Genomic DNA, 21,310 nt, shown 5'->3' with positions numbered 1-21,310 from the left:
AAATCCTTTAATGATTCTATAGAGATTACATACAAGGTTATTCTTCCCCTGAAGTTTCAAGTTCAATTTATTCATGTGGGATGTGATGTCAATCAAAAATGACAACTTTGACAACCAGGTTGGATCTGACAGAAGTGGATCGGCTCTATATTTCTCGATATAAAATATATATATTTCTCTTCTCAGCTTATAACAATGAGACAAGACTTTACCGCAGCTGAGCTACCTCACCACCGTGTGATAAGGCAAGTCACAGAAATCTGAATCAATTTCTTCAAGAAACACCTTGAACTGGCGATGATTAAGTGCATGACCCTGAATGAAGTTCACTGCAGAAATGACTGGTTTCAGTACGCAAGAAATATCTAAGTCTTTTCCACCGAGTGCTTGTTGATGTATGATAGTGTATGAATAGAGTGCTTGGGAGTTGAAGATCTTCCAACTGTTTCCTGATCAGCCCCACCAGACCCTTCTTTAATCCAGTCATGTTTTTTCCTCCATCAACTGTTACACCTCTAAGCTGATTCCACTGAAGGTTATAGTCTTGCAAAGTTTTATGCACTTCCATGAAAATGTCTTCTCCAGTTGTTCTTCCATACATGCTGCAAACTGATGCCAACTCTTCCGTGATCTGAAAGTCCAAATTAACTCCACGAATGAACACGAAAAGTTGTGGCATACTCGAGAGATCAGTAGGCTCATCCAGTGCCAGAGAATACCATAGGAAGTTTCTAGCTTTTTGGCGTATCTGTAATATGATGTTCTCTCAAAGTTCTTCTGTTTTTCAGGACACAGCTCATTTGCTGCTTCCATCATACATTCTTTGATGAAGTTGCTGTCAGTAAAAGGTTTTCCTCGTTCTGCCATCCTATGCACTATTTTGTAACTTGTACGAGTGACAGATTAATTTTCAGCAAACTTTCTCGTGAAGAGATTCTTTTGAGATTCAAAAACACGTTTCATGGATTCAAATTTCTCAGAACGGAACTTTCCTGAAAATTTCAAATATGTTGATAGATGTTTTGTTTCATAGTGACGCCGAAGATTGTACTCTTTCAAAATGGCAATACTTTCGGTGCATATCACAGAAGTAGCTTTCTGGTTTTTTTGTTACCACAAAGAAGTACTTTTCTCCCCATTCTTCATTGAAAGCACGACACTCAGAGTCCACTTTTCTTCTTTTAAAAGCAGCCATAACGATGGGTAAAAAAAAACAGGGCCTGAAAATGAAAAACACAGAATGCTGTGAGAAAAGTATCGTACTGGTCCAAGAACGCACAAACAAAACATATTAAAATGTACGTTTGCCACGACACTTACCTAAGAACGAGTTACGAAAAGCGACTACTAAGAGAAATGAGCTTGCTGAAACGGTAACCCGAGGCCGCTGAATTTACAAGACGAGTCGATAGGACGAGGGTTAAGTCTGTACTTGTTTTAGAAATCCTAATGCTTTCATAGATACGTGCCTCGATGTGAATAAACTGGAAGCAAGGACGAAAGAAGAATTTTCCTACTAGTTAAAAATGCGCGTGACAGCCTTGTTTCTTTTTATCGTAACTTCTTGTGTTTGCCAGCTTAAAGCGACGATCGGTGTGATTTATTTTGTTATGACAGTCGGACATTTGATGAAATGTCACTTTTTATTTCGAATCCGCATACCTGCTGGCGGGGCGGACAAAATGACCTCGAGGGCCGTATCCGGCCCGCGGGCTGTAGTATGGTGACCCCTGACTTAGAAGAAGGATTCTTTGCCCCTAATGTGATTTGGTCAATAATAAAAACTTTCAGTAATAACCTTCTAACATGTTTATTTATCAACATTCTGCTTCATATTCTATAATCTAATTTTAAAATCATTTTTAATAAAACTTAGGTTAAGTTAGGCAAACTTGTGAAACAATTAACAACATGAAACTTAAAACAATGCTGTTCCAATATATATTACATTTTGATAAATAACCATGTTTTTTAAATAAAGGAGTCTGTATCTGTTGTTAAATCAAAGAATACGATACCTTGAGAATGTGTCTCAGCCAACCACTGTCATTGAGCCAAGGATACAATATGCTGATAAACACTGTCTCTACAGCTACTTTTATGTGGTTCTTTCGATTTTGCTTGTGTTAATTAATACAAATAATATTCACAGGACTAGAACATAGTTGTTAAATGTCATTTACTGTTCCATACACTGTACAAGAAAAGACACACTTATTAACATTTAACTTTTATAGGTTTGGCCACTACATATATAAATAGAATGTCAATTTGACATCGATATAAACTCTGTTATTTTTAACTTTTACATCAATATACTGTTTTATTTTATAGGCCAGTTTCACCACAAAAACAGAAATTTATCACATCAATAACAGCTACAACCACTGAAATGTATTAAAACTTTGAAAATCTTTAATATTCAATAATAGATATTTGTAATTCTTTATTATTAAAAATATTCAACTGTTTTACTAAATAAATATGATTTCACATATATACACACTATATATTGTCTCTTGTATAACAGACAAACATCATATTGTGAAATTTTGGTCCTAAAACCACCTATATTTTTTATTTATTCTTGCGGAACCACACGATAAACAAACCACACACACACACACACTAACTACAGAAAGAGGAGCTTAGATTTTTTCACCGAGATATACCCCAATCTCCATGTATGAATAGTTACATCTTCTAACCACTATATCCAAATTTTTGAAGTCTACAGTTCCTTACTTATAACAGGATTTTTTAATACAATTTCGTTTTCAATAATTAGATAATCAAATATCGCTTACCAAAATATGTTTTCTTGTTTCATTTAGGGCAAAGCTACACAATAGGTTATCTCTACTCTGTTCATCACAAGGAATTAAATCCTAGATTGTACCGTTCTGAATCGTAAAACAAATGGTTAACCCACTGGAGCACCAATATGATACTCCTGTTGTATATTAACTGACACACGTGTGTCGTATTGTGAAGTTGATATATTAATCTATTGTTATGTATTTGAAAAATGCAAAGAACTGGACATAAGCTATTATTTGGTATGTTTAGATTGTGATTAAAAGGTTCAAATCCCTACATCGAAAAAAATATTAAAATAACGTTTACAACAAAATGGAAAAAAAATACATATTACCTCCACTTTTTCAAAGAAAGTATAACTTTCAAATTACATTTCAATGGAATTTTAATAAAGTTGAAACTTGGGATCACTTTTTGAGAATATACCTTAAACTATTGTCAATGGTAACTATGATATACCTGCTAGAGACGTTGCTGACATTTATTAGAAATTATGCGTAGACTTTGATTAACATATTTCGGCGAATGTATTTTTACTTTTAATATAATTGTACATGCAAATAAAAATAGCAAAAACAAATAAAAAACCCAAAAACTTTTGAGATGTGTCTTTTTTTTTTCAGTTTTATTTCATATCAAAATGAATATGTAGTGTCATGAGCGTTTACTCTTTCATGGTTGAAAACTAATGAAAATTCATAATATTATACAGAGACTTTTGATATGCATTTGAAATCAATTTTCATACAGTGCATACATAATTTTACAATCGACTCCCTCATCAAAACGATTTCATTTTATGAGTGGTTCAATATTTTTTGTATAACTTAGATTGAATTACCAAAAAGTAAGGCTAATTGGAACAAGCTTCATAACTTTCCAAAAACAGAATACTTTGTAAACTATTTTATTTCCCAAATTCTTATTTTTAACATCCAAAATATATTTATTGAATTTCATACAGAAAAAAACTAAATCTAAACCCGCTTACGAGTGTCATGAATAATTTTTTTTCTAAAACTTAAAAGGGGAAAAAATATCATTACTATTTGTTGAAATTTTTATATTATACTTATTTGTAACATACTTAAATTCTATTAATTTTTAAGTTTCTATTTTGAGGAGATAGAAATGATAATTCCACGTTTTGTTAAAATCATAATTTTAGGCATGGCTTGTTGAAATGATATTGTCGCGTTAAAATCTTATAAGATGAACTGTAGTATAAATATATAATTTTATGAAAACGTCAATAATATTATCCTGCTACAAACAAAAAAATTGTTTCTTCCTGCATCTAGCCATCAAGTCATTGCAACAAAATATACAAAATCAGTATATTACTAAAACCTCTGTTTCAGGTTTTTTAATTTTTTTTATTGAGTGTTTGTATGTATTATGTTTATATTTCATCCCGCTCAATTTAACGGAAAGTTATGGCGGAGAACGAGAATTTGGAAAGAAATACTCTACAAATATTTACTTCATTTCCTCTTGAAGTTATTGATGATGATTTGGTGACATGTGTATGGAATAGCAGTTTCACTGAAGATGTTGACCTTCCAAATGATGAAATTTATAGCGTTGAAGGTTTAAAAAATTTGCTCGTCGAAACAACAAATCTCTGCAGGACATGGGCTGGAATTGAAAAAATGGATAAAAGTGTCCATAGTCTTAGTGATAAACGCACAACTGTTGTTGATTCTAAGCTTCGTAGTAATAACAACAATGGAGATCGAATTACAGGTGAATTTGCATCTAAAGATAATATTCATGAAAACGTAAACGGTTCTATTTATGCTAGTACAACCACTAACTTTTGGAGTATTTTAATTGAAAATGGTGTTCATTATAAACAGATATTAGTCTTATTGTATTTTTTGATGAAAGCAGGTATAGAAACAAACAGACACAACCAGAAATCACGATGTATTTTTGTTAAGAAAGAATACGCGTTGATTAGTAGCCAGTTGTATTTCACAATTCTGAGAATTCCTGGTAGTAGTGCCTTCAGGATATTTCAAGGTAACCTCTTCCAAATGGCTGTTTATAGTATGAGAGTACCAAAACAAGCAAGCTCGGCAGCAGAGGCACAAATGAATAAACATATTTCTAAAAAACGTAGAATTCCAGTTAATTTTGATGAAGCAAATGTATGTAGAGAAGAAGAAATATTTAAACCAAGCAAACGTCGTAAAGAAGGTGGAGGGCAAAATAATAATTATGGAAAATGTAGAAAGAATAAAAAGGGTTATGGGAAAGGTACTAGAAATATTTCTGAAGATGATTTAGCTGAACCCTGTACAATTAGCAATCCTGATGGAAATGAAGCAATAAGTATGGAAGGGTTTAGCAGTGATGAAGGAGAAGATGAAGTAAATATGTCTCTTGAAGAGATTCAGAAATTAATGAGTATCTTATCCAATGCACTTTCTGATCTTATTACCTTATTGGAAGGTTTTACTCTACAGTTTAATATACATCTCATTGAACAAGTTATCCAGCAGTTAGCAGAACTAACAAAAATAGAAACTGAAAAATGTTTGTTCTTTGACAGTCATCATCAGGTTGTAAATATTCGAAAGAAGAGACCAGATATTTCACTGTTAGCTTTTGTGGGTTTGAAACATCTTTGTCAGCCTGTGCATGGAGATGTTGAGCTGTTGGTTCTCACTGTTATGAAATACCTTCTACCAAACATCCTGATGTTGTCAGTTACAGGAAGTCAGTCTATCCCTCGAGCCCAGCAAATAGTTAAAGATAACACTGTTAATTTTATTTGTTACCTTATAAAGAAGAACCAAGAAGCTACATTGAAGGGTGCGAGAGTTCTTTTCCAACACTTGTGTACCAAAGTTGTTGATAAATCAGACTTTAGATGTAAAGTAGCCCAAGCTTGTATAGAGATACTGAAATGTTTTCCTACTGGGTCATTTGCTGAAATGGTTGAATGGCTGCATAGGTTGGTACGACATGCTAAGGTTAATTATAGGGTTTTTAGTTTGGAACTATTTTCATTGCTGGTCAATGAACCAGAAAGAAACTCGGATACTTCAGTACCAAAAAAATTTCAAAGTTTTCTTCATGTTAGTACCTTATTGTCTGTGATACTGGCCAGATGTAATGACAAGGCTGCCTCGGTGAGAGCTAAAGCATTGAACATTTTAGCACTGTGCACGTCTTCTACTAGATCCGAATTGAAAGCTGTGTTCTTGGAAATGCTAAAAGAAAAAACTGTTACTGATTCCACTAAATCTGAAGAAAATGTCAACAGTGGCCAAACTGTTTTAGTTAATAGTGAAACAGATGTTGGTGACAAAGAAAAGAGAGAGGAGAAAGAAAAAGAAAGTTCATCAGGACAAGACGATGGACTTCAGAAAGAAATTAATCAGAATAGTGAAGTTACCTCTATGCCCAGTAGTCACGTTGTCTCAACTGACTTTTCTGTAGACACCTTCATGGAGTTGATTTCACGGCGTTGTAGTGATCAAAAGGTCAACGTAAGGAAAGCATCATTACAGGTCTTGGAAAATATCTTGATCATCAAAGAAATCAATACATTGGAGAGCTATATTAAGGTTAGTGTACCAGTTCCAAACTTGTAAAGAAAATTTAAATTTCTTTAAAGAAATGTTTGCTAACAATGATTTGAGAATAGGAGGAAATGGAGTAGAATTATGATTTAATGTATAGTTTCTCTGAAACTTAGGAAATATTTTATATTGTCTGAGATCATCTAGTAGGTTTTTAGTTTTTCTATTACCATATATTATTTAAGTAGGAATGATGTGTAGTGTAACTATTTTGTGTTTGATTACATGACAGTTTGGTACATAACTTTGTGAGAGTTTATTACATGACTATTGTGAGAAGCTTTATATTATTACTGACCTGGTAATAAACTGTGGTGATTTAGTTGCTACTAGGCCTAGCATGGCCAGGTGGTTAGGATAAATGACTTGCAATCTGTGGGTTACAGGTTCAAATCCTTGTCACACCAAACATGCTTGCCCTTTCAGCCTTGGAGACATGTGACAGTCAATCCAACTATTCAATGGTAAAAGAGTGCCCCAAAAGTTAGAAGTGGGTGGTGATGACTAGCTGCCTTCCCTTTACTCTTACACTGCTAAATTTGGAACAGCTAGTGCAGATAAGATAGTCCTTGTGTAGCTTTGCAAGAAATTCTAAAACAAACAGTTGCTGCTAGTTTTACATTGTTAATGACATAGAATCATACTCTTATTTCTATTTTACTGAAAATGGGCACAGTGTTTCAAATAGTTCAGAATTATAGAAAAACTTGTCATTGAATAATTTCTGTATTGTCTTTCATAAAGTTTGATTTGGTGTTTAGTTGTTTTAGCTATCTATTTAACATATCATAGATAAATGAGTTTTTAGTTATTGTTAATATTTTGAGCCATCTTTGAATGTTTGGTTAATTGTTTAAAGTAAAAGTAAAAGGTTAAGGTTCTTTGATTTTCCATCAGTATGTATTTGAGTAAACTATGATAATTATTCTGGTGCATGAGATGTGGCCTTATCATCTGTGATTTTGTTTTTACTTAAAATGAGTTTACACCTGACTTTATTTCAGTTTTGATATGATTCCATTTTGAGCTATCAGGGTTAAAGTTTTACTAAATGAAATCTTTATATTCTGAAAAGCTAGGAGGAATAAGGTAATCATTTCTTATATCCTGAAATGTTAGAAGGGATAAAACAGTTATTTCTTGTATCCTGAAAAGCTAGGAGATATAAGACAGTCATTTCTGAAAGTAAAATGCTAATGTACTTCAATATGTTAACATCAAAAGAATCCAAGTTATGAAACAGTTCACTATAATCACTATAAAAGTACACTTAATGAGCTGTAATCATTGGTTTTTAGTGTTAATAAGGTACCTTACTCTAGTTGTTAGAAACCCACTGCCTGGACCCAGCTGTGTTAGTGAGGAAGCAGGCAGTTCAGTCCTTATCAAACCTTCTGGAATCGAGTCCTCTGTCGGCCACAATACAGAAGCATTGGATGCAAGGAGTGTTACCATTGGTACTTGATGCTGAGAATTCAATCCAAGAGAAATGTCTGGAAATGATTGATAACTTGTTGCTACAGAACATTGTTTCTAAAACGCAAGAAGCACATTGGGAGATGGCATGGAAGATTATGGACAACGTTGCAAGTAACGAATATCAAGATATGCAACGTTATCTTCAGAAAGCCATACAAATGTTGGGAAAACAAGGAAAGATCAGGTAAGAAGTTATGTGATCAAAATTCAAGATTAATGCAAGTTCCCACAAATAATTGTATGAAACAAAAATTTTTTTTATTGTACCGGATGTACTGAAAATAAAGCTACTAACCTGAGGCTTATAAATGTTATGATATATAAAAAAGTGAATTTGTGAATGTTAAGGATCTCTAATGATACATTCTTGAATTTGACATTGTTGAACTAAAAGGGGAACTGTAACATTTTTCAAGTCTGGACTTCCAAAAAGTAAGATTTGATTAAATGATCACCTGAGGATAGATTCATTGAATAAACAACTTGTAGATGTTTAATAGATGTGTGTAACTTGCATAACAAATTGTAAATAAAGATGTAAAATTCAAGTGTTTGTAGTCAGAACTATGTGAACCTTGTTGTCATAGTGACAAAAGAGTAGAATCATGTTGGTGTAGTGAAAAGTAATGTAATACAAATATTGAGTATTTTATATTAACATGAATATATAAGATCAGTAAGTCTCGTGAGAATCAAAACCATTGTTTAAAATGAATATGTAAGATCGGTAAGTCTTGTGACAACCAAAACTATTGTTTAAAATGAATATGTAAGATCAGTAAGTCTTGTGACAACCAAAACAGTTGTTTGATATTTTGTAGATAGTGTCATTGTCCCTAATTGACTTTTTGAAGGGTGTGTAAAAACTCTTGAAGAAGATACAAAATATTTAGATCAGGGATTTTAAACTTACAGCCTTTTCCAGACAAGTCACATGTCAAAGGCCATGTCATCACGTTTGTTGACTTACATCCAAAATTTTATTCAACTACTATTTTACGAATTTATGTCAAAACATTTGGAATCAAATAGAAGGCTATAATTCAAATTTTCTTATTATACATTATTTACTTTCTGAATTTAAAAGTAAACAAAAGAAAATGTGTGTGCCACATGATATGTTGAATGCAGCACTGATATTGAAATACAAAATCTTTAATTTTGTATAAATTAGGAGTTCAAGTTATTGATATTTGTTGAAATATCACTCGTACTGAATCAAACATTGAAACATCTCACCTCTTCCATCCTTTTTGGAAACAATTCCTTATATACACTTACAAATAAACAATCAAAAGCTCAGGATGTCCCCATGGCTTTTTCAGCCATTTCCATATAGAATGGTATTCTCTCTTTTGAAACAAACCTTCATGCTGGTAAGTTGAGTCTTTCTCTCATTTTTTTAGACTAAATTACAACTTAGTTTTTAAACTTGATAAATTATAGTGGAATTCTGGGATATTGATATAGTAATTTATTATTTTTAGTTATTAGAATATACATATAAAACCTGAAAAACATTATTTTGTGAACATATGTTTACTAATTTAAAAGTTATAGCATGAAAACTATAACAAGCCCAAAATGGCTATGAGGTCAGTTCCAGGAAATGAGCCCATGCTGAAAAACTTACTGGTATTGGAAAGCAAATTAACAGGTCTATTTGTTAAAATGCATGACCTAAAGATAAAGCATGACTGAATGTGACAATATGGGCTGTAGCTTTATGGTTAGAGGATCTTGGAGTTTAGTGGTACAGATATTTACTAATCAGTTCATCAATAGTTCTGTTGCAGTGTTCCTTAAACATGGTTCATACAAATAAAATAAAATAAATTATTGGTGGTGGGAATGCCAGCCTTCTCTCTAGTAAGTGAAAAGTTCAACAACAAGATATAACAAAAATGGTTTGTGCCAGACATTTGCTTTCCTTTAGGGACTAGTTCAAAATTTATAACAATATATCAGTAACTTTGCTATAGCAAAGAGAAGGTGAAGAAATTGGATGGCAGTATTTTAATTAGTTGGATAGGAGGGATTTAATTAATTAAATTATTTATCTCTAGTGGTGCGGCTTTAAAGTCCTTTTAATATAACTCACTCTTGTGTTATCTTATTTTTATCCTGTTTTGCTATATTTTGTAGATCGTCCATGGTGAATTTGATCAAAACCCAGCTTAATGGGTCCAGAGATGGAACTGTGTGGCTGGTACTAGTTTTTCTCTCCCTGTGTTTTGAAGTTAAAAACCCAGAATTTGTTTTGGAGTATTGGGAGAAGTGTTATGAGAGTAGAGAGCCAGTATCATTAAGTACCATGCAGAGAGTGCTGCACATGATTGGAAACTGGGCTAAACATATGCCACTATCAAAACTACAAGCAATCAAAGGTTAGTAATGTTTTTCAGTGGAAGCAGATTCAAAGTTGGTAAAATATTTGTAAGTAAATAACTTTTAGATAAAATATCATAATGTGGTTGTGTTACTGTTTTATGAAACACACTTCAGCTTTACACTAAACTGAAATTTTTAACCTAAGATGTCTACAAAATTAATTTTTCATAATTTTTAACAGTGATAACCTAGCTATGTTAAAAGTACTTGTGTGTTAGAGGGTCAAGCTCTATTAAAAGTACTTGTGTGAAGAAGTCCTAGCTATATTAAAATTACTGTATGTTCGAGGTCCAAGCTATATTAAAAGTTACTGTATGTTAGAGGTCCTAGCTATGTTGAAGGAACTTGTATGTTAGAGGGCCAAACTATATTGTATTTTCTTTCAGAGGAATTGGCTACCCAGCTGCAACAGTTTACTTCTCCCCCAGAACTCATTGCTACTTGTGTTGAAACCTTCAACAAGATATGTCTTGTTCTTGCTGATGTTGAAGGAGAAAAGATGATTCATACTTGGAGTCAAAAGATTCTGAAGGTGTGTATTAGCTGGTGCCTTGAAAAGCTCAAAACATAACGTGATCGTATTAGTGAGAGAGACTAAACTTTTTTCTAATGGAATTAGAAATATAAAGAAGTAGAAGGCATTTATCTTAATTTTGTCTGTTAAAAAATGGTTTTTAAATAAAAACTATCTATGTGTGTCTATTTCTGATATGATGTAATTTCAAAAGATGCAAGGGCATTTCTCTTTTTTACTAGGCCTATTAATCCTTTAAGTACTGCTTTACTCTTTAGCATGAAATTTTATGGAATTCCATTCAAATTCTAATTAAGCAACTTTATTATTTTATATCAATAAAATTAGCATCAAAATGGTGTGTTTTTAATTTTAATATTATCTATATTCTAATTCCAAAAGAAAATTAAACAATTACCAATATTCTTGTTGTTACCACATGAGATTTTTTAATTTATATAACTTCATTAGTATGTTATTTACACAGTCTAAATGATACAAGCACAATCTATAAATAATTACAAGGAGAAAGGAACGGTTTCTAATGGCTCAGCTTCTTTTGCTGAGATATCAGAGAATTTTCCCAACCCACGGCAAGCACTTTCAAGGCATGTTTTGGAACCAGTTGATCTAATTTGATGTACCTGTTAATAACTAGTGTTTATTTTGAATTTCTAGCTAACAACTGTCCTTTCGAATTTGGCAGTAATAGGTGTTAGTTCAGAAGAAATAATGAATATGTGTGTGTGTTTGTGACCAAAGTTGATATTCATAGAATAACCTTTTTTAAACCAATTTACATTTAGAGGGCTGTTTAAATTATAATTGTTGTTAGACATTCTGTTTAACTGATTTACATTTAAAAATTCATATTTGAAAATAAAGCACCTGGAGAAATGAGACTATGTCTTACTTAAAATAGCTCTGAGTGCATTCTTTTATGGTTAATGTATAAGAACATATTAATATATTACTTTTGTGATGTATTGCTGTTTGGGAATGAGTGTGTTGTGAACTGTACAAGCCAAACACTAAAACTATAAAATTAGAAACAAAATATGGGAAACTGTAATTATAACAAGTTGAAAATCCTTTGAAAAGGATGTGGGGGTGGGAAACAAGGAAAAAATATTGTTTATTTGATTTCAAAATTTTGTTTCATTGCAAATGATTTAACTAAATTTAAGGTTAGTGTAGAGTAAATAATATACAGTTCTAGATTTAAAAATTTCAGATGTTCATCTTAAGAGGTTTCATAGGTTCGGTTCTGGAAGTGTTAGTTTTATTCTGAACATAAAAATCACCCAGAACTCAACTTGAACAAGTAAATGCTTCAGAAATTCAAGTCCAAACATTTTATTTTCCAAACTTTATTTAAAATTTTGAATTTTTGGGTACAATGGAATTGTAACATTTATTAGACAACTGCCAAATTCTTTGCAGATACACTTTGTACACTGATAATTATATTTCATCGTTGTAAGGTTGATCAAACCCAAACTTTTAATGTTAAACCTCTCCATGTGCCCCCGCTAGTACAGCAGTATGTCTCCGGATTTACAACGCTAAAATCAGGGTTCAGTTCCCTTCGGTGGGCTTAGCAGATAGCCAGATGTGGCTTTGCTATAAGATAAAACACAAAACATCTCCATGCTGCATGTAATCTCTGTAATGGATTTCAAACACTTGTAACTAGAACCATATGAATTACATATTTCCAGTTCTGTAGGATCATGTTGTGTAGTTTACTAGAATTGTGTACAATGGAGTTCTTAAGACTTCCTTGTTTGTTTGTTTTTTTGCTATCCATTTCATTATAAATGTTTAAAATTAAGAACTATTCAAGAAACGTAGTAATTTTCTGAAGAAAATAATACAAGTGTTAACTACAGAAACAAACTTTATCTTTCTTTTAAACAAGTTTATCTAAAAAGTATTTATATTTAAAATTAGTCACATGGGATTATGTATTAAATGATTTGAAATATTCTTAATTTGGTTAGTTTTCTGTGTGATAGTTATAAGATTGTTTAAAATTATATGTGGATCATAAGATTGACTATTGTTGTTCTTCATAATGTTTGTGTAAAAAATAATAAGACATTATAATATAAAATATTTAATGTCTTATTGTACCTGCAGCTTTGTGATGTTTACCTGTCATCAGTTATACTGGAAGACAATGTTAAAACTGAAGCAGCCATGGAGGAACAAGTTGTACGACATCTCTACACTCTCGGGGAGGTTGCTCAGTTATCACCCACAGCAGTACCCACTCGAGCATTTCTACTCATTCAGAGCTTAATTGCTTCTCCTGTAATTTCAGCTGCTGGTAAGTAACAGATGAGTAGCAACTGGTTATAATTTATGGAGAAAGCTACTTATCAGAAGTATTCCCAAGCTTACTAGATAGTGAGGTAGATCTGATAGATTTACAGTGAAAGAAATATAATCCTTATTTAGATCTAGAACATTCCTGTATGGAGAAATAGGTCCCTTCTTTTTTATGTTAATATTTAAATACAAATAAGTGAATGCTGTTTTATTTACATGCTGTAATCAAAACTCTAGCAGCACCACCTAATGTTCCTGCCAGCTGATATCAAAACTTTAGAAGCACTACCTAATGTTCCTACCAGCTGTAATCAAATCTCTATAACAGTACCACCTAATGTTCCTGCTAGCTGTAATCAAAACTCTAGCAATACCACCTAATGTTCTTACCAGCTATAATCAAATCTCTGTAGCAGTACTACCTAATATTCCTTCCTACTAGGTATAAGTAACTTTATAGTTAAGTGATTAGGATATGAAAACTGAATTTCCTGTTTTCTATACTGGCAATACAAAACACGGTACTATTAACATGCTAACAGAACAAAATGTAGAACTGTGAATAATGTACAGGTATGTTTAAATTGTTTAAGGTACGAAAGACTAGTGTATTTTGTTAACTATGTGTTTTTTCTGAATCATTTACTGTTATTTTGATGTGGTTTGAGAACTCAAATTTTGTCATATCTGAGTTAAAAACAAACTGTTGAAAGGTCAATACAACTGGATAGCAATTTAGAAGAAATCTTTCATTCTGCAATCATCCGTACCAGATCAGACTGTTGTATTTCTTTATCAGTCATTCGTACCAGATCAGACTGTTGTATTTCTTTATCAGTCATTCGTACCAGATCAGACTGTTGTATTTCTTTATCAGTCATTCATACCAGATCAGACTGTTGTATTTCTTTATCAGTCATCCATACCAGATCAGACTGTTGTATTTCTTTATTTATGGTATATGTCTATTCAACGTGTAACATTACTTTTTGTAATCTTTCTTTCAGCTCCTGAAATGTATGATGTTCCTTGTTCTCAGATGACTCAACCATCACAAACTCCCCTTTCTCAGTTTAGAGGAGCTATTACGTCTCCTCTAATTCGAGCACATGCCTTCGTGGCTCTTGGAAAACTTTGTCTGCAAAATGAAGACTTTGCAAAGAAGTCTGTAGCTGCACTGGCAAAAGAATTGGAGTGTAGTGAAGATCCTACTGTTAGAAACAATGTAGTTGTTATAATGGCCGATTTATGTGTGCGTTACACTATTCTGGTTGATCCTTACATATCTTCATTTACTGCTTGTTTGAGGGATTCTTCCAGCTTTGTTCGAAAACAGACACTTACATTAATGACTCAGCTTCTTCAAGAGGACTACATAAAGTGGAGAGGGACGGTATTTTATCGCATGGTTATGACATTAGTAGATAGTAATGAAGACATTCGTTGTTTTGCTGAGTATTGCTTGGGTCATCTGTTATTACGTCGACATCCACATATTTTTTATCAACACTTTGTAGAATGTATATTTTATTTCAATTGTTATCTTTCTCACAACATGTACAATAAGTTTAACCAGACTGATCGTGAAGTTCAGTTGTTCTCTCTTCGAGGAAGTGATAATCAAGAAAAGAGAATGACTCTCTACCGGTTCATGTTGGAAAACATCAATGATGAAGAACGTTTCTATCTGAATTTGAAACTCTGCCAGGACGTTCTCGGTGCTGTTACAGATGGAATTATCCCACTTAGCCAGGAGAGTGAAGGTCTGATTCAAGATGCATTGGCTATTCTATGTTGTGAAGAAATCAAGTTATCAAGTTTAACTTCCTCTGTTCAAGACGAAGTAGAAGATGGAGATATGGCTGGAGCTATTGTTGCAACTGCTAAGAAAACTATTATTTCCCAGGTAGTAAAGAGAAACGTTATAGAGAATGTTGTTCCCATTGTTATTGGTCTGAAACATCGTCTAGAAGAGAACAAGTCTCCATTGTTGAAAGATTTGATGTTGTTCCTGAGAGAACTGATGAAAGACTATAAATCAGAAGTAAAAGAAATAATGTCGGCAGACAAACAACTTGCCAATGAGATTGAATTTGATCTTCGTCGCTTTGAACAACAGCAAGAGGAGGAAAAACAAGAAAAAAGGAACATCGAAAATGCTTTAAGGCAGAGAAATTTGAAGAAAGTATCTGAGAACGGTAAAACACCTCAGCCAGTCATTAATCCTGCTGAGCTAGCCACCCCACACACTGTTTCCAGAATTCACACACCAAAAAGTAATTTGATGAATTCAGTGAAGGAAGCTGTGGAAGCAGCAAAGCTAGTTTCTTCCCAAAGACGGTTATCAAGAGCAAAATGTTCAAGAAACACACGTGATGAAAACAATTCTCCAAATCTATGTGGTAGACAAGAGAATGCACTAAACAGAGTAAAGCTGGCTAGTTTTCCAATTGTTTTGTTAGACAGAATGGATGTTGAGGCAGCTCAAGCAAAACTTCAGGAAATTAGTGTGCATTCACTTAAAAAGGCTGGTGAAGTAAGGAATAGGAGTAGAATTGAAGAACACTCTCAAACTCCAAAGAAAAGTGTTATTTCTTCAGTTTTGAAGAGGGCAATTAGCACACCTTCTGGTGTGATTAGCAACATAACCTTTCAAAATTCTCTTGATGTCAGTGATATTCCCTTTGTTGCATCAAACTGTGAGAAAACAAAGACAGATAAGGGAGAAAACAGTTCAACTCCTTCGATTCTTCTCCACCTACAGTCTCCAGAAGTCCTTTGTAAGCCTCGAGTGTGGCACTTGAAAACGTGAACTTAATATGAGAAACAAGGAACCTTGGTTTTGGTTTTATTGTGTATGTACATATTTCATGTGAATAGTGTTTAGAATGGGGACACCTTGAAGATGTCTGACTTATTAGGGTTCAAATGGTTTTTAAAATTCATGCTGATATTGGTAGAACAGATTGTGTATTTTTAAAGTGTAATATTTGACGTTATAGAAGTGTAGAGTGAGAGAATTTCTCAATTTTTAAATAAAATTACTTTGAAAATTTGGTTTTCGGCCTGACCTGAATTTTCAGGTTTTGTATATTTTTATTTATACAGATTACCCTCACTCTTTCCCTGCTACTTGTTGTCTCATATTCCTGTTGCACGTTTCCTCACTTATCGACATCTCATGTTCTTCTTATTCTTAATTCTTCTTAATGACGTACACATTATTTTGTCTGTAATAGTTCTGATAATCTTCTCCATTCTTGTCATCTTCTTACAGATTTATTTAAGTTATTTTATAATAATTTGTCACTTTCCCCACATGATCTGTTTACTCTCATCATGATTCTTCGCTATGGCCCATTTATCCTATCTTATTTAGTCTTATAATAAAAATAGAATGTTTTTTTCATATAATAATTTTAAGGCCAATTATTCTTAATTTTACGTTGTTTTTAATGGTGTTGAAATATATTACATGTTATGACGTACACATAAGCTTACAAGAAATGTTAAGTGCATAATCTGCAGCATATAATTGAAATTATACATTGTAAACAAATTTATTATTTTTCCTTTACAAATCCTCTAATACGAAAGTATTAAAATTGCAAACCAAAAATATATTTATCATTTTGAATTTTTCACTAATATTCTCAATATGACAAGAGTAGGCGTTTTTTAATAATTACACGACCATCTAACTCGTCAGCTGTAGAGCACAGTAATAGAATGAAGTGCATGTAGTACTTTATATTTACAGTTGAAATTCAGATATTTTCACAAGTACCGTCAATACATCATATAACTTAATAACTGAGATTGAAGATTGATTTATTGAATGTCGGTGAAAGGATACAATAAGTTCCTATCGGCCTCGCCAACTACTGTACTGGGTTACTTTATGTAGGAAAGAGATCAAATAAGTACTAATAAAATCCGCCATCTTACATGATTAAAACAAAAAATAGACTCGGTATAAATCTAACAGTAACATTTCACGCTCATTCATAGTTATAATACATATTTATACCAGACTTGACAATGTTTTCTCTATGAATTAATACCTCTCGTATCAAACTTCCAAATGCACGAAACCATCAGCGTCGGCCACAACCAAACTTTTGTTGTTTTTATTGTTTCTCTGTGTAAGACTAGAGGGAAGGCAGCTAGTAATTACCGCTAACTCTTGCGCTACTCTTTTACCAACGAATAGTTGAGTTGGCCGTCACTTTATAACGCCCCTATGGCTGAAAGGGCAACCATGTTTGGTGTGACGGGGATTAGAATCCGCGACCTTCAGATTACGAGTTGAGTGCTTTAACCACCTGGTCATGCTTCAAACAATTTCTATTAACATTTTGAAGTACGAAGTTTTATGAGTTAGCCATCGTTAACTAGGAAGAAATCAGAGATGCAAAAACAGTTATCAATTAATTCACTAAAGCCATTAAAGAAATAGTAAACGAAATCCAACACAGCTGTGAAAGACGTTGCCTTCGTCGATTATGTATCAACACCCGTGACAGGACAGTAGAAACAAACAGAAGAATCCTAATCAAAAACCAGAAGAAGTGGGTACAAATTGATAACACGATAATCATTCACCCCGCTTCTAGAAGTTACGAAATCTTTACTTTTAAAAGTTTCCAGAGTCACGATAGAGAAAATATTTCTCAGAAATTTTTAATCTCTGTTTTTGAAAATACTAAGATTGTTTAAGGATATGGCTTATAGCTTCATGTAACAATTACTCATTTGATAGCAGGAACTCATTTTAAAATCCATACAAATTCAAATTACAAAAAATGTAAAAAGAAATTAAAGAAAAATTTAATTAAACATGGAACTTTAATAATGATCAGCGGAATTCCTTGAAATCAATGTAACTCAATGACAAGTGGTAAATTAAGTTTCAAGTTCGTTGTTTTTTTGTATTTTAAACAGTTTGTCTGGATGAATAATTCGCTACAATAAATTAATGGCACCAATTTTAAACATTCTAGAAAGTTCAATAAAAATAAGAAGTAATTGTATGAACAAAAACACCATCCATAATATACTCACCACAACTCTTGTTTTCTTTTATCTTTTTTAATGGTCACAATTTATTGATGAGGTTTGGATTTCATTTTTACATCTTCATTATGAAACAACTCATTTCGTCCTTCTTTAAAAATTAATTTAAACAACTATTTTTTATTTATTTTCTTCTCGGAATTAGAGAAACTCAAGTTTCTAAAATACCTCATTTACTGTAAATGTTTAATAAAATCACTGTTCTCACAAGCAGGGGTGTAGATTTTTTACACCCGATGGAGGGGGGATGATTTTTGCAACCACTTATGTGGACTGTTCAATTTACAAATTGGTAATCTCTGATTACGTGAACCTGAAAGCTGTAAACATGCAGTCACAGAGTAATCATGTTGCCACGATACTTGAAGGTTTCCATGTTGGTTTGTATAAGTGAGGTGTTGTGAACAGTTTTCAAAATGTTCATAGAATAAAGACAAATGTGTCACAAATTAACTGCCACATAAATTTATTCCTGCACACTACACAGTATTAAAGACGGCCATTATACTTGACAAAGTTACTAATACCTTTCAATGCATGTATATCGTTTTCTAATATCAATAAAATTAGTAATTGCCCTTGATAAGTTTATATCTATTGAAAAACTGTTCATGTTGTTTGATAAAATTAATTAAAATGTCTTTGCGAACTCTTGAAAATTACACATCAGTACAATGTAGCACATAATTATTCATACTTTTCATTGAAGTAAGATTCATTTAGTCCTCTAGTCTACTTGTTCCCAAACGTAAACCTCCTTTGTAATGATCTGTTTATGAATTCTTTCATAAGCTCTACTGGTCGACTTCTTCTTTGTAAGTTTGACAAACTGCTACATGGTTGAGGCGGCACTGAAACATAGTTGACCTTAACCACGTCTTCAACCGTCTTAATGCAGAAAAGCTGCGTTCACATTCGCAGCTGGATACTAAACATACAAGCAAAATTTTCATGAGAAAAAAACACTTCATTAAACATCTGCTGGCTTGTTTCATGCATTTTACAGTAAGCATCCTTCGCAACCTTTCAGAGATACTACTTTTATTGTTCCTTTGAGCATGGGCAACTGAAACTCGAGCCGTTGTGCAGAGATTTCTGAATAGAAGTTTAAAACCGAGTTGACAATCTTGCCAGATATGATCATGTTCTCAAGTGCCAGATATTGCCTCAAGTCATTGTTGTTTGCATTGAATCTAGTGGTCAGATGTTCTATGACTGTGTCCACAAATTCAAAATATTGGCTTCTGTAGTAATCTCTAGTTGTTGCAGAATGGTGTGCTGAGCCATCACCTGTGATCCTTTTGGGGGGTCTGCGAATGCGTGGTAGTTCAATAGGCACCAGATCTAGGGAAGTTACCTTTTTTCTCAGCTTCATCAAATATCTTGTTGTAATTTTCTTCTGTTTGCAATATCCGCAATTGCTCAACTGTCATTGCAGATGCTTCAATCATGCCAGATACTGTCGCTGATTTTGCTTGGAATGTGTGGTTTAGTTCCTCTAATGCAGCTAATGGATGCTGAGCCATCAACAATCCTAAAACTGTCTTTCCTTTGTCAACTCTGTCCAGCAAACCTCGTGCTTTCACTGCTACATCTGACTTTTCATTTGCTAATTCAGACAAAGAATCAACAATGTCACTGTAGTGATCATTAGCACATGTAATTGCAGATAGGCGGCACAGCTAGCGTATTGGACACAGTGGACTGATGTATTTAACTAAACCATTGTGGCTGTCTGACGATACAATATTTTCAAAGATTGTCTTGTATTTGTCTGACCTCTGAAGCAAGGCACCAAGTTCATGTACCCACTGGATAGAATCTTGAACACATTCACAAGCTTCAACTGCATGTTGCATTATTAAATTAGCCTTGTGTGCTCTGCAGTGATAAAGCAAAGCTGACGATCGCTTCTCTTTTATTTTTGCCTGGCATCCACTGTAAGCACCACTCATGTTAGCGGCTCCATCATAAGTTTGTGCTCTTAATCCTGACAGTGGTAAATTGAGTCTAGTCAGTACCTCAAGTATAGTCGAGGATATTGTTTCACCCCTTGTATTGGAAACACTGCACAAATCAAGGAATGTCTCATGGACGTCAAGGTTCTCATCTACGTATCGTGCACATATTGCTTCCTGTTCGGCACCTGTAACATCTTGAATGCCATCAACCATTAATGCAAATATTTTACTTTGCTGCACTTCATGTGCTATGTTCATCAGTATTTGGTGGCTGAACATCTCCATTATTTCATTCTGAGCCTGGAGTGATGTAAATGTGGTTTTCTTTGACAAGTAGGCCGTCAACTCAGGAGCTTCATTAACTGCAGTAAGTTCCCCTCCGTATCAGTATGTCCACGTAATGCCAAACCTTGACGCAGTAAGAAACGTAAACTTCTGAATATTTTGACTTCTTTTGCATTCTTCCTGCTGCTTCTTTTTTCTATCATGTAGCTGGACAGTCACTGGAGTTACATCAAGTGAACCTTCTGGAGATATAGCGAATCTGTGCTGAGAGGAGGATTGGTGTTCGTTGAATTTCTGTTTTGTCTTTTTCCAGTTGCAAAAACCAGCGGATATGAAGATACACTCCACTGACTTCTCCAATTTCCCTGTAAAAAGGCCTCTATTTTCCGCCTTGGCACAATGAAAACATATGACTTTTTGAGTCTGATTGTCGAAGTGCAGCCATGGGAACTCATCAAGCCACTTGCCCTGGAAGTTGATATTTTAAGATTTTGCTTTCTGTCGTGGTATTAGTCTGGATGATATGGCTTTCCACACTGTGACTGTGGAGTGTCAGATTTTTCATTAGTGCACAAACTTCTTTCACAACTATCTGGTGGTTCATGATGTGCAATAGTTGTACATTTTCAGACTCGTCCTCTGATGAACATGGTATTTCCTCTGTATGGCAAGTTTCTATTCCTTTGCTTGAGGTTGTTGGATTATCTGCATCTGCATTGTCACTTGCAGAACTGTCTAATATCGAAAAGTTCCAGACGCTTGCTTGTCATAATTGAAATCTGTTTCCCAGATGACTCAACAGGCTAAAATACAGCCTTTATTGAAAAACTCTAACGTACAACAGAATGGAAGTAGGA

At 33.5% G+C, this 21,310-nt stretch overlaps 2 protein-coding genes across 3 annotated transcripts in view; one reads left to right on the top strand and one right to left on the bottom strand.

Moving 5' to 3' along the window:
* Window positions 1-2,301, bottom strand: part of LOC143244042 (exocyst complex component 6-like) — a 285,728-nt gene extending 283,427 nt beyond the window's left edge. For both annotated transcript variants that reach the window (XM_076488019.1, XM_076488023.1), the window contains exon 1: window positions 2,019-2,301. The gene's annotated coding sequence lies outside the window, so the exon portion shown is untranslated. The remainder of the gene's footprint in view (window positions 1-2,018) is intronic.
* Window positions 2,302-4,187: 1,886 nt separating this feature from the next.
* Window positions 4,188-16,184, top strand: LOC143244032 (condensin-2 complex subunit D3-like). The gene is made up of 6 exons (XM_076487999.1): window positions 4,188-6,398; window positions 7,736-8,076; window positions 10,038-10,279; window positions 10,670-10,815; window positions 12,940-13,129; window positions 14,139-16,184. Exons 1-6 carry the CDS (start codon window positions 4,257-4,259, stop codon window positions 15,941-15,943), a joined length of 4,866 nt encoding a protein of 1,621 aa, XP_076344114.1. The 5' UTR covers window positions 4,188-4,256; the 3' UTR covers window positions 15,944-16,184.
* Window positions 16,185-21,310: the final 5,126 nt, after the last annotated feature.

This window comes from Tachypleus tridentatus, chromosome 2, assembly GCF_004210375.1.
Source record: "Tachypleus tridentatus isolate NWPU-2018 chromosome 2, ASM421037v1, whole genome shotgun sequence".
NCBI lineage: Eukaryota > Metazoa > Arthropoda > Merostomata > Xiphosura > Limulidae > Tachypleus > Tachypleus tridentatus.
This window is presented reverse-complemented; position numbering and strand designations above follow the sequence as displayed.